This window comes from Salmo salar, chromosome 17, assembly GCF_965601325.2.
Source record: "Salmo salar chromosome 17, fSalSal1, whole genome shotgun sequence".
NCBI lineage: Eukaryota > Metazoa > Chordata > Actinopteri > Salmoniformes > Salmonidae > Salmo > Salmo salar.
Window position 1 is genome coordinate 21,092,974 of NC_138307.1, and position 15,197 is coordinate 21,108,170.

At 47.5% G+C, this 15,197-nt stretch overlaps 1 protein-coding gene across 1 annotated transcript; it reads left to right on the forward strand.

The window, feature by feature from the left end:
- The first annotated feature begins 663 nt into the window (after positions 1-663).
- LOC106575736 (serine/threonine/tyrosine-interacting-like protein 2) lies at positions 664-15,197 on the forward strand. The gene is made up of 6 exons (XM_045699213.2): positions 664-818; positions 1,537-1,703; positions 3,507-3,625; positions 9,537-9,768; positions 10,521-10,738; positions 11,862-15,197. Exons 2-6 carry the CDS (start codon positions 1,591-1,593, stop codon positions 14,615-14,617), a joined length of 3,438 nt encoding a protein of 1,145 aa, XP_045555169.2. The 5' UTR covers positions 664-818; positions 1,537-1,590; the 3' UTR covers positions 14,618-15,197.

Consider the following 15,197-nt stretch of genomic DNA (forward strand, 5'->3'; position numbering starts at 1 on the left):
TCTCTGTGTGTTTCTGTGTGTGTGTGTGTGTGTGTGTGTCTCTGTGAATGTGTCTCTGTGTGCGTCTGTGTATGTGTCTCAGTGTGTGTCTCGGTATGTGTCTCTGTGTGTGTGTCTCTGTGTGTGTGTCTCTGTGTGTGTGTCTATGTGTGTGTGTTTCTATGTGTGTCTCTGTGTGTCTCAGTGTGTGGCTCTGTGTGTGTCTCTGTGTGTCCTTAGGTAGGTGTGAGAGCCTGACCCAGTGACTAGCCTGCATTCTCTCTCTATATATATATATATTTAGAGCCAGACACATTGTCAGCTGGAGATAACACAGACTGCAGACCCCTAGATAGAATGACAATCACAAAAACACATACACACACACACACACACACACACACACACACACACACACACACACACACACACACACACACACACACACACACACACATACACATACACATGCACACATACACAGACAAATAATAACAGGTTTATAAGACTAATCGGACGTGCATCCATTGTTCATCTAAATAAACAGATATTTCTGTGTCTGTGTGTGTAACCAATTGCTGCACCTTTGTATCTGGACTTGGCTGGACCCCAGGCTCACAGGGTTAATAATGTTCCTCTGAGAGAAGCTGTGGTGATGTCACAGGGGTGTAAGGTGTCAGGGGGAGTGCCCACAGAGGGGTAAGGGTGGGGAAGGGGGCAGCAGATAGGGTTGGGGACTCTCGTATAAGTTAGGTATAGGTTCCTCGCTCGGACCCCTACAATCCCACAGTCCCAACGTCCTGACAGTGAAAGGCGGACCACAGCTAAAACCAGCTCAGGTAAGAGACAACGTCTGGGGTTAGGGGTCGAGGTTAGGTTTACCTTTGTGGGGGGAGGGGTGGTTACCACAGAACTGTGGTGTCTTCACCCACTTTTCACTGCTCTGTCACACCACTGGGCCTGAAGGCTCTGTGCAGCTGTCCTTGTTGCTAAAAATAAATACTCAGGCTGACATACACACACACACAACACATACACACATTCATGCATTCAGTATAATCTCAGATGATTGCAGTTTTTCAGTTGTGACAGTGAGTGACTACCTGTTGACTATCAGAAGGGTTAAGCGTGATGAAGCATACGTACCTCATCATATTTACTGGGCTTATGTGATGAACAGTTGATACAGGCCTTTTCATTTCTCTAGTCTGTCATGATCCACAAATGGAGGCTGTGTGTCTGTGAAGAAATAGCTATATGTTAGAATGATGCACTTCTTATGAGTTAAGGTTAGCAGTTAATGTTATGGTAATGGAAGAGACATTCAGATTTCCTGGAACATCTTTCCGGGATCAAGAACTGTATTTTTTTGAAAGAGTAATGTCTGCTTTCATAACACACATAATTGTGTTTGGGAATCCAGTGAAAACACAGTAACTATCAACCATATTCTGTGTGTATTTGTGTCTGCAATAGTTTGTGTTTTGTCCATTAGTACATTCCATTAATTCTAATCTGAGCTTGTTTCACTAATGAATTTCCTCTGTGAATCAACAGAGGAATTTCTGTTTCCCACATCCTTGAAGACAAGAAAGGAAGGATTGCGTTGCCATGGCGTCACCGAGCGAGGGCGATCAGACGGTGCCTGATGGAGAGAGTGAAAAGGAGGTGACTAAGGTCAAATCTATTCAGTCCCAGTATCTCCGCTGTCCCTCCCCCAGCAGGTAAGCGTACGTGGAGACCAACTGTTCTTGTAGTTCTGTAATGGGAAATGACCCACCCAGGGCTCTAATAGTGTGTGAAATAAATGTATTGTTCAACTTCAATTCAGCTTCCAAGCACAATTTGGTCAATTTGTAGAGAGTATAGCCATGTCAGTTTTATAGTATATAGAACGTCTTTCATCAGAAGTGCTCACAAGAACTGATTACTACTGTCACACACTGACTATGATGCACACTAGACCTGGGTCAAATACATACAGTTGAAGTCGGAAGTTAACATACACCTTAACCAAAAACATTTAAACTCAGTTTTTCACAATTTCTGACATTTAATCCTAGTAAAAATTCCCTCTCTTAGGTCAGTTAGGATCAACACTTTATTTGAAGAATGTGAAATGTAAGAAAAATAGTAGAGAGAATGGCTTATATCAGCTTTTATTTCTTTCATCACATTCCCAGTGGGTCAGAAGTTTACATACACTCAATTAGTATTTGGTAGCATTGCCTTTCAATTGTTTAACTTGGGTCAAATGTTTCGGGTAGCCTTCCACAAGCGTCCCACAATAAGTTGGGTGAATTTTGGCCCATTCCTCTTGACAGAGCTGGTGTAACTGAGTCAGGTTTGTAGGCCTCCTTGCTCGCACACGCTTTTTCAGTTCTGCCCACAAATTTTCTATAGGATTGAGGTCAGGGCTTTGTGATGGCTACTCCAATACCTTGACTTTGTTGTCCTTAAGCCATTTTACCACAACTTTGGAAGTATACTTGGGGTCATTGTCCATTTGGAAGACCCATTTGCGACCAAGCTTTAACTTCCTGACTGATGTCTTGAGATGTTGCTTCAATATATCCACATAAATTTCCCTCCTCATGATGCCATCTATTTTGTGAAGTGCGCCAGTCCCTCCTGCAGCAAAGCACCCCCTCAACATGATGCTGCCACCCCCGTGCTTCACGGTTGGGATGGTGTTCTTTGGCTTGCAAGCCTCCCCCTTTTTCCTCCAAACATAACGATGGTCATTATGGCCAAACAGTTCTATTTTTGTTTCATCAGACCAGAGGACATTTCTCCAAAAAGTACGATCTTTGTCCCCATGTGCAGTTGCAAACCGTAGTCTGGCTTTTTTAAGGCGGTTTTGGAGCAGTGGTTTCTTCCTTGCTGAGCGGCCTTTCAGGTTATGTCGATATCGGATTTGTTTTACTGTGGATATAGATATTTTTGTACCTGTTTCCTCCAGCATCTTCACAAGGTCCTTTGCTGTTGTTCTGGGATATATTTGCACTTATTGCACCAAAGTACGTTCATCTCTAGGAGACAGAACGCGTCTCCTTCCTGAGCAGTATGACGGCTGCGTGGTCCCATGGTGTTTATACTTGCGTACTATTGTTTGTACAGATGAACGTGGTACCTTCAGGCGTTTGGAAATTCCTCTCAAGGGTGAACCAGACTTGTGGAGGTCTACAATTTTTTCTGAGGTCTTGGCGGATTTCTTTTGATTTTCCCATGATGTCAAGCAAAGAGGCAATGAGTTTGAAGGTAGGCCTTGAAAGACATCCACAGGTACACCTCCCAATGACTCAAAAGCCTATCAGAAGCTTCTAAAGCCATGACATCATTTTTCTGGAATTTTCCAAGCTGTTTAATAGTCCCAAAAGTGCCATCTCCGCCCACCCTGCATGTCAGGCTAAATCAATTATATCTCCAGTATTTGACATTACATATATTTGCACCCCCCCGGTCTGCTCAGTACTCCATAGTAATTATATTTATATGGTTATGACTATGTCTCTATACTTTTGCAGTTTCTCCGTGATCTCTGAGTCCAGATTCTCCATGATATCAGGGTCAGATGCCGAGAGCATCTATATGGAGCCCATTCACCTGTCCTCAGCTATAGCTGCCAAACAAATCATCAACGACGGTGAGACACATTTACATTTACATTTAAGTCATTTAGCAGACGCTCTTATCCAGAGCGACTTACAAATTGGTGCATTCACCTTATAGTATCCAGTGGAACAACCACTTTACAAAAGTGCATCTAAATCTTTTAAGGGGGGGGTTAGAAGGATTACTTTATCCTATCCCAGGTATTCCTTGAAGAGGTGGGGTTTCAGGTGTCTCCGGAAGGTGGTGATTGACTCCGCTGTCCTGGCGTCGTGAGGGAGCTTGTTCCACCATTGGGGTGCCAGAGCAGCGAACAGTTTTGACTGGGCTGAGCGGGAACTGTGCTTCCTCAGAGGTAGGGAGGCGAGCAGGCCAGAGGTGGATGAACGGAGTGCCCTTGTTTGGGTGTAGGGCCTGATCAGAGCCTGAAGGTACGGGGGTGCCGTTCCCCTCACAGCTCCGTAGGCAAGCACCATGGTCTTGTAGCGGATGCGAGCTTCGACTGGAAGCCAGTGGAGAGAGCGGAGGAGCGGGGTGACGTGAGAGAACTTGGGAAGGTTGAACACCAGACGGGCTGCGGCGTTCTGGATGAGTTGTAGGGGTTTAATGGCACAGGCAGGGAGCCCAGCCAACAGCGAGTTGCAATAATCCAGACGGGAGATGACAAGTGCCTGGATTAGGACCTGCGCCGCTTCCTGTGTGAGGCAGGGTCGTACTCTGCGAATGTTGTAGAGCATGAACCTACAGGATCGGGTCACCGCCTTGATGTTGGTGGAGAACGACAGGGTGTTGTCCAGGGTCACGCCAAGGCTCTTAGCACTCTGGGAGGAGGACACAAGGGAGTTGTCAACCGTGATGGCGAGATCATGGAACGGGCAGTCCTTCCCCGGGAGGAAGAGCAGCTCCGTCTTGCCGAGGTTCAGCTTGAGGTGGTGATCCGTCATCCACACTGATATGTCTGCCAGACATGCAGAGATGCGATTCGCCACCTGGTTGTCAGAAGGGGGAAAGGAGAAGATTAATTGTGTGTCATCTGCATAGCAATGATATGAGAGACCATGTGAGGATATGACAGAGCCAAGTGACTTGGTGTATAGCGAGAATAGGAGTGGGCCAAGAACAGAGCCCTGGGGGACACCAGTGGTGAGAGCACGTGGTGCGGAGACAGATTCTCGCCACGCCACCTGGTAGGAGCGACCTGTCAGGTAGGACGCAATCCAAGCGTGGGCGGCGCCGGAGATGCCCAGCTCGGAGAGGGTGGAGAGGAGGATCTGATGGTTCACGGTATCAAAGGCAGCAGATAGGTCTAGAAGGATGAGAGCAGAGGAGAGAGAGTTAGCTTTAGCAGTGCGGAGACCCTCCGTGACACAGAGAAGAGCAGTCTCAGTTGAATGCCCAGTCTTGAAACCTGACTGATTAGGATCAAGAAGGTCATTCTGAGAGAGATAGCAAGAGAGCTGGCCAAGGACGGCACGTTCAAGAGTTTTGGAGAGAAAGGAAAGAAGGGATACTGGTCTGTAGTTGTTGACATCGGAGGGATCGAGTGTAGGTTTTTTCAGAAGGGGTGCAACTCTCGCTCTCTTGAAGACGGAAGGGACGTAGCCAGCGGTCAAGGATGAGTTGATGAGCGAGGTGAGAAGGTCTCTGGAAATGGTCTGGAGAAGAGAGGAGGGGATAGGGTCAAGTGGGCAGGTTGTTGGGCGGCCGGCCGTCACAAGACGCGAGATTTCATCTGGAGAGAGAGGGGAGAAAGAGGTCAAAGCACAGGGTAGGGCAGTGTGAGCAGGACCAGCAGTGTCGTTTGACTTAGCAAACGAGGATCGGATGTCGTCAACCTTCTTTTCAAAATGGTTGACGAAGTCATCCGCAGAGAGGGAGGAGGGGGGGGGGGGAGGGGGAGGAGGATTCAGGAGGGAGGAGAAGGTAGCAAAGAGCTTCCTAGGGTTAGAGGCAGATGCTTGGAGTTTAGAGTGGTAGAAAGTGGCTTTAGCAGCAGAGACAGAAGAGGAAAATGTAGAGAGGAGGGAGTGAAAGGATGCCAGGTCCGCAGGGAGGCGAGTTTTCCTCCATTTCCGCTCGGCTGCCCGGAGCCCTGTTCTGTGAGCTCGCAGTGAGTCGTCGAGCCACGGAGCAGGAGGGGAGGACCGAGCCGGCCTGGAGGATAGGGGACAGAGGAAATCAAAGGATGCAGAGAGGGAGGAGAGGAGGGTTGAGGAGGCAGAATCAGGAGATAGGTTGAAGAAGGTTTGAGCAGAGGGAAGAGATGATAGGATGGAAGAGGAGAGAGTAGCGGGAGAGAGAGAGCGAAGGTTGGGACGGCGCAATACCATCCGAGTAGGGGCAGAGTGAGTAGTGTTGGATGAGAGCGAGAGGGAAAAGGATACAAGGTAGTGGTCGGAGACTTGGAGGGGAGTTGCAATGAGATTAGTGGAAGAACAGCATCTAGTAAAGATGAGGTCAAGCGTATTGCCTGCCTTGTGAGTAGGGGGGGAAGGTGAGAGGGTGAGGTCGAAAGAGGAGAGGAGTGGAAAGAAGGAGGCAGAGAGGAATGAGTCGAAGGTAGACGTGGGGAGGTTAAAGTCACCCAGAACTGTGAGAGGTGAGCCATCCTCAGGAAAGGAACTTATCAAGGCGTCAAGCTCATTGATGAACTCTCCAAGGGAACCTGGAGGGCGATAAATGATAAGGATGTTAAGCTTGAAAGGGCTGGTAACTGTGACAGCATGGAATTCAAATGAGGAGATAGACAGATGGGTCAGGGGAGAAAGAGAGAATGTCCACTTGGGAGAGATGAGGATTCCAGTGCCACCTGGCTCGATGCTCTAGGGGTATGCGAGAACACGTAGTCAGACGAGGAGAGAGCAGTAGGAGTAGCAGTGTTATCTGTGGTAATCCATGTTTCCGTCAGCGCCAGGAAGTCTAGGGACTGGAGGGTAGCATAGGCTGAGATGAACTCAGCCTTGTTGGCCGCAGACCGGCAGTTCCAGAGGCTGCCGGAGACCTGGAACTCCACGTGGGTCGTGCGCACTGGGACCACCAGGTTAGAGTGGCAGCGGTCACGCGGTGTGGAGCGTTTGTATGGCCTGTGCAGAGGAGAGAGAGCAGGGATAGACAGACACATAGTAGACAAGCTACAGAAGAGGCTACGCTAATGCAAAGGAGATTGGAATGACAAGTGGACTACACGTCTCGAATGTTCAGGAAGTTAAGCTTACGTTGCAAAAATCTTATTGACTAAAATGATACAGTACTGCTGGCTGGTGGAGTAGGCTAGCTAGCAGTGGCTGCGTTGTTGACTTTGAACGTGTAGCTGGCTAGGTAACCTCGATAGTTTCAGTACTAAGAAAGACACAGATTCTTTCCACCAAACACACATAACTCACATGCTGTTTTTGTGGCTTCGTGAGTGGATCTGAACATTATGATTTAAAATATCTAAATGAAAGCTTTCATATTGGCAGAATACAATTTTATAAATGCTGTTCACCTAGAGAAGCATGGCTGTCGACAAAGCGAGCGCGTGGGACTGTAAAGTTCTATCTGGAAAAAGATGATTCTGAGATAATTGGCTTTAAAGTTCTGAACCCTCATTGGTTTGAATGAGTAGTTTGAACTACTTTTATCTTGTATTCTTTTTAACTTAACATGAATTTAGGTATTTAGACTACTGTATAGGTAGAGAACGTTGAACAGAACAAGGCTGTTTCAATAACTACATTTTGACTAAAATACAGATAGAACCAATAGTCCCAAGCTCTCGAAAGGTTAAAGAAAGTTGAAGGGTGGAACCACAAAGAAAGCCGGGGAAAAACAGCCAACCCTAGTCATGTTTGCAGGTTCACCTTATACAGAAAGTACCTTGGGGCAGCAGGTAGCCTAGTGGTAGCCTAGTGGTTGGTTAGAGCGTTGGGCCAGGAACTGAAAGGTTGCTGGATTGAATCCCAGAGCTGACAAGGTAAAAATAACCCACTGTTCCCTGGTAGGCTGTCATTGTAAATAAGAATTTGCTCTTAACTGACTTGCCTAGTTAAAAAAAATACTGTACTGGTGCCAAGGACATTGGGAGTGCTTGGCTCCAGTACATATTGTATTTATCCCATAGAGATAAAGCAGTTGGGTCTGTGGTTTGTCCCCATTCAATTCAATAGAACTTTATTGTCCCCGAAGGCCAATTTTGGTTGCATTGCATTACACAATGTCACGGACAAAGCTACTTCTCTTCGGCCTGACAAAGATACTTATATTACATACAAGGGTTAATTGTATTTTGCTAAAAAAGCATTTCAATAATCAATCCAAGACACTCCAGAGAGACCTTGAATACATACAGCGTGCACTGCAATGCTCTATTATCCTGGACCTATATAATAGGCGGTGTCAGAGGAAAGCCCATAAAATTGTCAGAGACTCCAGTCACCCAAGTCATAGACTGTTTTCTCTGCTACCGCACGGCAAGCGGTAGCGGAGCGCCAAGTCTTAATTGCTTCTATCCCCAAGCCATAAGACTGCTGAACAATTAATCAAATGGCCACCGGACTATTTACATTGACACCCCCCCACCCTCCATTTGTTTTGTACACTGCTGCTACTCGCTGTTTATTATCTATGCATAGTCACTTCACCCCTTCCTACATGTACAAATTACGTCAACTAACCTGTACCACTCACACTGATTCGGTACCCCCTGTATATAGCCTCGTTATTGTTATTTTATTGTGTTACTTTAAAAAACATTTTTACTTTAGTTTATTTGGTAAATATTTTCTTAACTCTTCTTGAACTGCACTGTTGGATCGGTGGGTCTCACACGGGACGTGTGAGCTAACGTAGGCTAATGCGATTAGCATGAGGTTGTAAGTAACAAGAACATTTCTCAGGACATAGACATATCTGATATTGGCAGAAAGCTTAAATTCTTGTTAATCTAACTGCACTATCCAATTTACAGTAGCTATTACAGTGAAAGAATACCATGCTATTGTTTGAGGAAAGTGCACAGTTTTGAACTTGAAAAGTTATTAATAAACAAATTAGGCACATTTGGGCAGTTTTCATACAACATTTGAACAGAAGTGCAATGGTTCATTGGATCAGTCTAAAACTTTGCACATACACTGCTGCCATCTAGTGGCCAAAATCTAAATTGCACCTGTGCTGGAATAATACATTATGGCCTTTCTCTTGCATTACCAGATCTAATGTGTTATATTCTCCTACATTCCTTTCACATTTCCACAAACTTCAAAGTGTTTCCTTTCAAATTATATCAAGAATATGCATATCCTTGCTTCAGGGCCTCAGCTACAGGCAGTTAGATTTGGGTATGTCATTTTAGGCCAAAAAAATGTAAAAGGGGCAGATCCTTTAAAAAAAAATTTAAGGGCTTGTAAGTAAGCATTTCACGGTAAGGTCTACACTTGTTGTATTTGGCGCATGTGACAAATAAAGTTTGATTTGATTATACTGTAGCGTTAGAGTAATCACCTCTATCTTTTACCTGAGAATACAATGTGTTCATTATGGCAATATCCAGCTAGAGACGTCCAAGCCATTGTCCATAGCTAGACTGTCTGATTGGGGTACTGCGTTCGCCCACACACCACAATTATGCTCCTAGCTAACTTTGAATAGGTTACTTTGCTTTCTAACAGTGTGTCACTGCAGCAGCTGTCTATCCTTAACGGATGCTGTCTGCAAATGTGACATACTCCTGGTATGGTTTGTGAAGACTGACACAGAGGGTCAGTCAATCTAGCCACTCTCTGTAGCCTACTTACACGTTTAGATGCAATGAATTATGTAATATTGTGGATTAGCCAGTAGGGTGTGTGTGTGTGTGTGTGTGTGTGTGTGTGTGTGTGTGTGTGTGTGTGTGTGTGTGTGTGTGTGTGTGTGTGTGTGTGTGTGTGTGTGTATCTGAATAGTCTGCTCTTTCCTTTCCTCAGAGCTCCCACAACGGGGTATCAGGGCAGAGAGTACCCCAGACAGCATGTTGGAGACAGCGGAACAGCTGATGGTGGAGGACCTGTACAACCGGGTGAAGGACATGATCGATGACCGCAGCCCCTACAACACCCCCTGTGTGATGGACATCCAGCGGGCCATGGTACAGGACCGCCTGGAGGCCCCCAACAACCCCGTGGATGAGGTGTGGAACAACATATTCATCGCTGAGAAGTGAGTCACTCACTGTGCCGTGGAAGTTACTGTATGCATTACATATCCCCACACACCCATCACACACAAGCACACACACACACACACACACACACACACACACACACACACACACACACACACACACACACACACACACACACACACACACACACACACACACACACACACATGCTCTGCCCTTCAAAATACAGTATTATATGCATATCTCATGGAACATCATGCCAGCTAGAATTACCCCCACCTCACTTTCACCATACACTACCTCACTGAGTGTCAATAGAATGACAGGTAGATAGCTGTTCACCTCCTATGGTATAATTAAGCAACAAGGCCCGAGTGGGTGTGGTATATGGTCAATATACCATGGGTAGGGGCTGTTCTTAGCACGACACAACGCAGAGTGCCTGGATACAGCCCTTAGCCGTGGTATATTGGCTATATACCACAAATTCCCGAGGAACCTTATTGCTATTATAAACTGGTTATCAACGTATAATTAGAGCAGTAAAAAGACATGTTTTGTCGTACCCGTGTTATACGGTCTGATATACCACGGCTGTCAGCCAGTCAGCATTCATCCCTCGAACCACCCAGTTTATAATACTTTGTAAAAGAGGCCTGTGTATTGCAGTCTGTTTCGGGTCAGTGTACTTGTCATGGATACTCCATGTCCTTACCAGCCGTTTCATAACCGTGACTATAAGACCACAACAACAACAGCGTTGCTTGTTCCTTCCTCTGTTTTGCAGATCCGTGGCTGTCAATAAAGCTCGTCTGAAGCGCATGGGCATCACCCACATCCTGAACGCTGCCCACGGTACCGGGGTCTACACCGGGGAAGCCTTCTACGCTGGCATGAACATCGGATACATGGGTATCGAGGTAGATGACTTTGCAGAGTCTGACATCTCCCCTCACTTCAGAACCTGCGCTGAGTTCCTGGATGAGGCCCTGTTGACACACAAGGGTGAGTCAGGGTTCTTTTGTGTGTTCTTATTGGTGGATCAAGGCCCAATTCTTAATGGACCCGCCTTAGACCCTACGCCCTATGCATTTGTAGATCTACCAGGATTTGATTGATGAAAGTAATATGGTGAAACTTCCACCTAGCCTATCAGACAGCGAGGGAGAGCTATTACCAGGATATTTAATGGATACGATATGAACGTCTTCTTGTGTGATCTCATGTTTTTCTCCCATTTCCATTGACGTTGAGTCTGGGCTGACCTGGACATAGTAGAACCAATCTCTGGATTGTTTTGCTTGGTTTAACTGGACCCAGTGATGATGAGGCTTGGAATTCCATCTCTAGACCAATCCAGAGACTGCTTGGAGTTCCATCTAGATTCTAGACTAATCTATAGACTACTCCTAATTACTCATCATAACCAGGGGTGGCTGTCAGTCTTATTTTAGGGAGGTTAGTCAGAGCCAATGGACAGGGATAGCCTAGCTATATCTGGACTCTGTTTTGGCGGGTGAATCATCTTCTAAAAACTTTTCACCCCCCCCCCCAACTCTAATTAAACCCCAAATAGATTAGATCCACTGACCTCTTCTGAGTTAATTAAACACATAGCTGTTAAGAATCAGGTTAAATGTCAAGCAGTAGTGACTAGTATTCATGTCATTGGTTTGGGTCTGCGGGGCCTCGCGCTCCTTTCTGCTACAGGGAGGGAGTAGGCATCGTATCACATTTCAAACCTGGCACCTTGGGGGTTATCATATCATGGGTTATGATGTCAGAGTTTATAACTGGGGGAGGAGGGGGGGGGGGGTACAGTGCTTAGGAGTGACACAGTCACAACTGGAAGGGAATACAGCCCTCTGCTGGTTATAGAGTGTCATTGCAGAGTAGACATCATGCTGGCTCTACCTGCACATAAAATGTATTAGCCTCCTACAGCTACAGCTGTTATCATCAAACTCGTACCTAATGCTTTCAGATTCATGAAATCAGTATTGTCATTTGCTCATCCCTTATGTTGCAAATGTATCTCTAATTAACTATATATAAACCCTGAAAAATAGTTATTTCTTATGTCAAGGGTAACCAATGGGAAGTGTGTTTTTGTCTTCTTCTCCTGCAGGTAAGGTCCTGGTGTCCTCTATGATGGGCGAGAGCCGCTCCGCTGTGCTGGTGGCCGCCTACCTCATGATTTTCCAACACATGACCATCATGGAGGCACTGACCACTCTGAGGAAGAAGCGACCCATCAACCCCAACGAGGGCTTCCTAAAGCAGCTGCGTCAGCTCAGCGAGACGCTACTAGAGGAGCGTGATGACGATGATGACGACACCCTCAGCCAGTGCTCCGTCATCGACGCCCAAACCCGCGCCCAACTGTTTGACGACGAAGAGAGCATGATGGGCGTGAAGGCCCACTCCATCATGATGGAGGAGGAGGAGGACAGCCAAAGCATGATGAGTAGCGTGGCCTCGTCTGCCGCAGCCGCCGCCCTCAGGGACGGAGTTTTTGGAGGGCAGCGGATGGGCCTGGAACGGGCAGAGACGACAGAGGGCCTGGCCCTGCCTGGAAAAGACGCTGGCGACGGTGGGGAGGATGCAGAGGATGGGGATGAAGATGGCATGAGCATGATCCGCGAGTGGCAGAGGAGGAACGAGAACTACCAGAGCGAGGAGTGGTGGGAGCAACAGCTGATGAGTGAGGCTGGGGATGAGGAGTCTCTCCTGGGGGGCATGCGGGGTCCTGGGGCACCAGAAGACCTGGAGAGCGTGACCAGCGAGGATGTCCTGGCCATGAAAGAGCGCCTGAAGCGGCGCCCGCGGCGCTCCCCCTCAGAGACAGTGTCCACGGCCAGTTGCAGCAGCTACTCTGACCTGTGGAAGCAGCGTCTGAAGGAGATTGAGGAGCAGGCGGCGGCGCGCTACCGCAAGAAGGACGACGACAATAACAGTGAGAGCACAGCGATGGAGGGGACAGAAAATAAGAAGCAGACAATCGAGGATGACGTGGAGAGTGTGCTCTCGGACACCAGCTCCATGTACAACTTCTGCAAGAGGAACAAGGAGAACCTAACTCCCCTGGAGCGCTGGAGGGTGAAGAGGATCCAGTTTGGCTGGAATAAGAACGATGAAGGGAGGGATGGGGAGAAAAGAGCCGGGGGTATATGGGGCAGTGGGGAGCAGGGAGAGGGCGATGCTGAGGCCCGCACTCCAGCACTGGAGGACGTTAACCTCACAGCCTACCAGACCTGGAAGATGAAACAGGCGAAGCGGCTTGGAGAGGACAACAAGGCAACAAAAGATGACATTGTGGAGATGAGCCGCGGCGAGGACTCGGCCACAGCCAAGAGGAGACAGAGGCGGGAGGAGCTCCTGGAGCGCTCGCGGAAGACGCTGGAGGAGAGTCAGTCCATGTGCGGCTGGGAGACGAAGAGCTCCATGAGCGGTAGCACCCTGCCGCTCTCTGCCTTCTTCGCCCAGCCTGGCGGCTCACAAGCCGGAAGTATTGCCAATGATGACAACATGTCCATGCTGAGTGGCAGGTCTTCTGTATCCCAAGCCCGCAGCACCAGATCTCAGGCCTCCATGGGCTCAGGAATTCCGCAGGGCATTCCCCAAGTCCCCATGATCCCTGTGCCCACAATGCAGGGACCTGGTGGGGAGCCCATGGTCGACCTGTCCAGCATTCAAAACTGGATCGCCAATGTGGTGTCCGAGACCCTCATCCAGAAGGAGCGTGAGATGAGCCTCCCCCCGTCCCAGGCTGGATCGGTGCTAAGTTTCGGTGGGGCATCTAGTGTGGTAGGGCCAGCAAGACGTGGCTTGGACGATGACAAGGCTTCTATGCTGAGTGGAGCGTCCTATTCGAGCTCGCTGGCTCATCACGGTGTCGGTGCTGACAGGGCCGAGTCTGTGCTCTCCGGTAGAAGTGCTGCTTCTTCTACCCATAATCTCTCCAGCGTCTCCGGTCTGGGCTCCCGCAGGAGCAAGATCACCACCACCAGCGTGCCCCTCTACAGCCTTTTTGCGGACCAGGTCAACCTACAGAAGCTGGACTCCATGGACAAGCAGATGCAGTCGGAGATGAGGAACAAGATGGCCTGCTACGGGGTGAAGAAGATCGCCGAAGATAACAAGCGCAGCACACTCTACAAGAAGAAGAAGCCCAAGGACAAGAGTGAAGAAGAGGAAGAGAAGGAGGATGACTATTTAACGGGAAAGATAAAGACGTCTCTCCCACCTGCACCAGAGAAAAAGAAAGCACCTACGCGAAGCTATGGCCTTTCGGGCTGTCTAAATCTCTCCACCGCTCTGGAGAAAGAAAAGAACACCAGTGTTGATGAATGGCTAACCAACGTCATGCCTCCTTCAAGGAAACCAGCATCCTATAGTGCAGAAGACGAGACTGATCCAGGGCCATCTGCCTCCGTGTATAACTTCGGAGGCCGGAGGGACTCATCTGAGGAGGAAGAAGAAGAGGAGGAGTATGAAGTCGCATCCAGATATCGCTCCAGATTCCAGGCAGACACAGAGTCACGTGTACTTGGCAAATTATCTTCCAACGGAGTGGATTCCAGCAGCTACAGGGCTAGAAGATCCTTCGCAACCACTGAGGAAGACGAGGAAGAAGAGGAGACTTATACATCGAAGAGGAAGTTTACTCATCACTCACAATATGAGAGTGGAGGGGAGATGCAGGGGAGGATAGAAAGGAAGGAAGAAAAGGAGGAGGAAGAAGATGTCGACAGATTCCTCAGCCAGCTCAGGCAGAGGTCTCGGGCTCAGGCTGAGGCAGAAATGCAGGACGATGACATCGTAGCAGCTTGGAGGGCACAACAAGAATCAAAGTCAAATGGTTACAGAAGCAGTGACTCTTAACCAATCAAAGACAGTGTCACACTTACAGTATGAAAGAAACTCAATCCAATGTTAATATGTTTCTTCAGCTAATAAATTAAAATTGCACACTTGCTACACATGCCGCTGCTAGTCAATGGGGATTTCTTAGAACATCACTTGTGGTCTTTTTAGTCTCAGAAGTGGGGTGACCTTTATAATTCTATAGGTACTTGTTATAGATCATTCTGACATGTAAATACTAATCTAAATCAAATATCTAAGCTTTATTAGAATGGAAAAGGGAAAATGTGCACCTTGCTTTCTAAACTCAAACGAGTTTATTTCTCATAGTCAATTTTATAATCAAATGGACGCAAAATATTCAGATTCACAATATTTAAATATTGCCTCAACCTAACTGCCTTGCTTGTGCAGTGCAAGTAGAGTAACACACGAACACACGTTTGCTGTTTGTTGCATTGATTGTAAAATGCAACAACTAACCTACAAAACAATCTAAACTAGATTACTGTTCAAGACATAAAATATTTATGCTGTACAATTTTTGAGGCACAAACGCAACCCATATTTATAATTGCAATAAATGTTAAAGCAATTA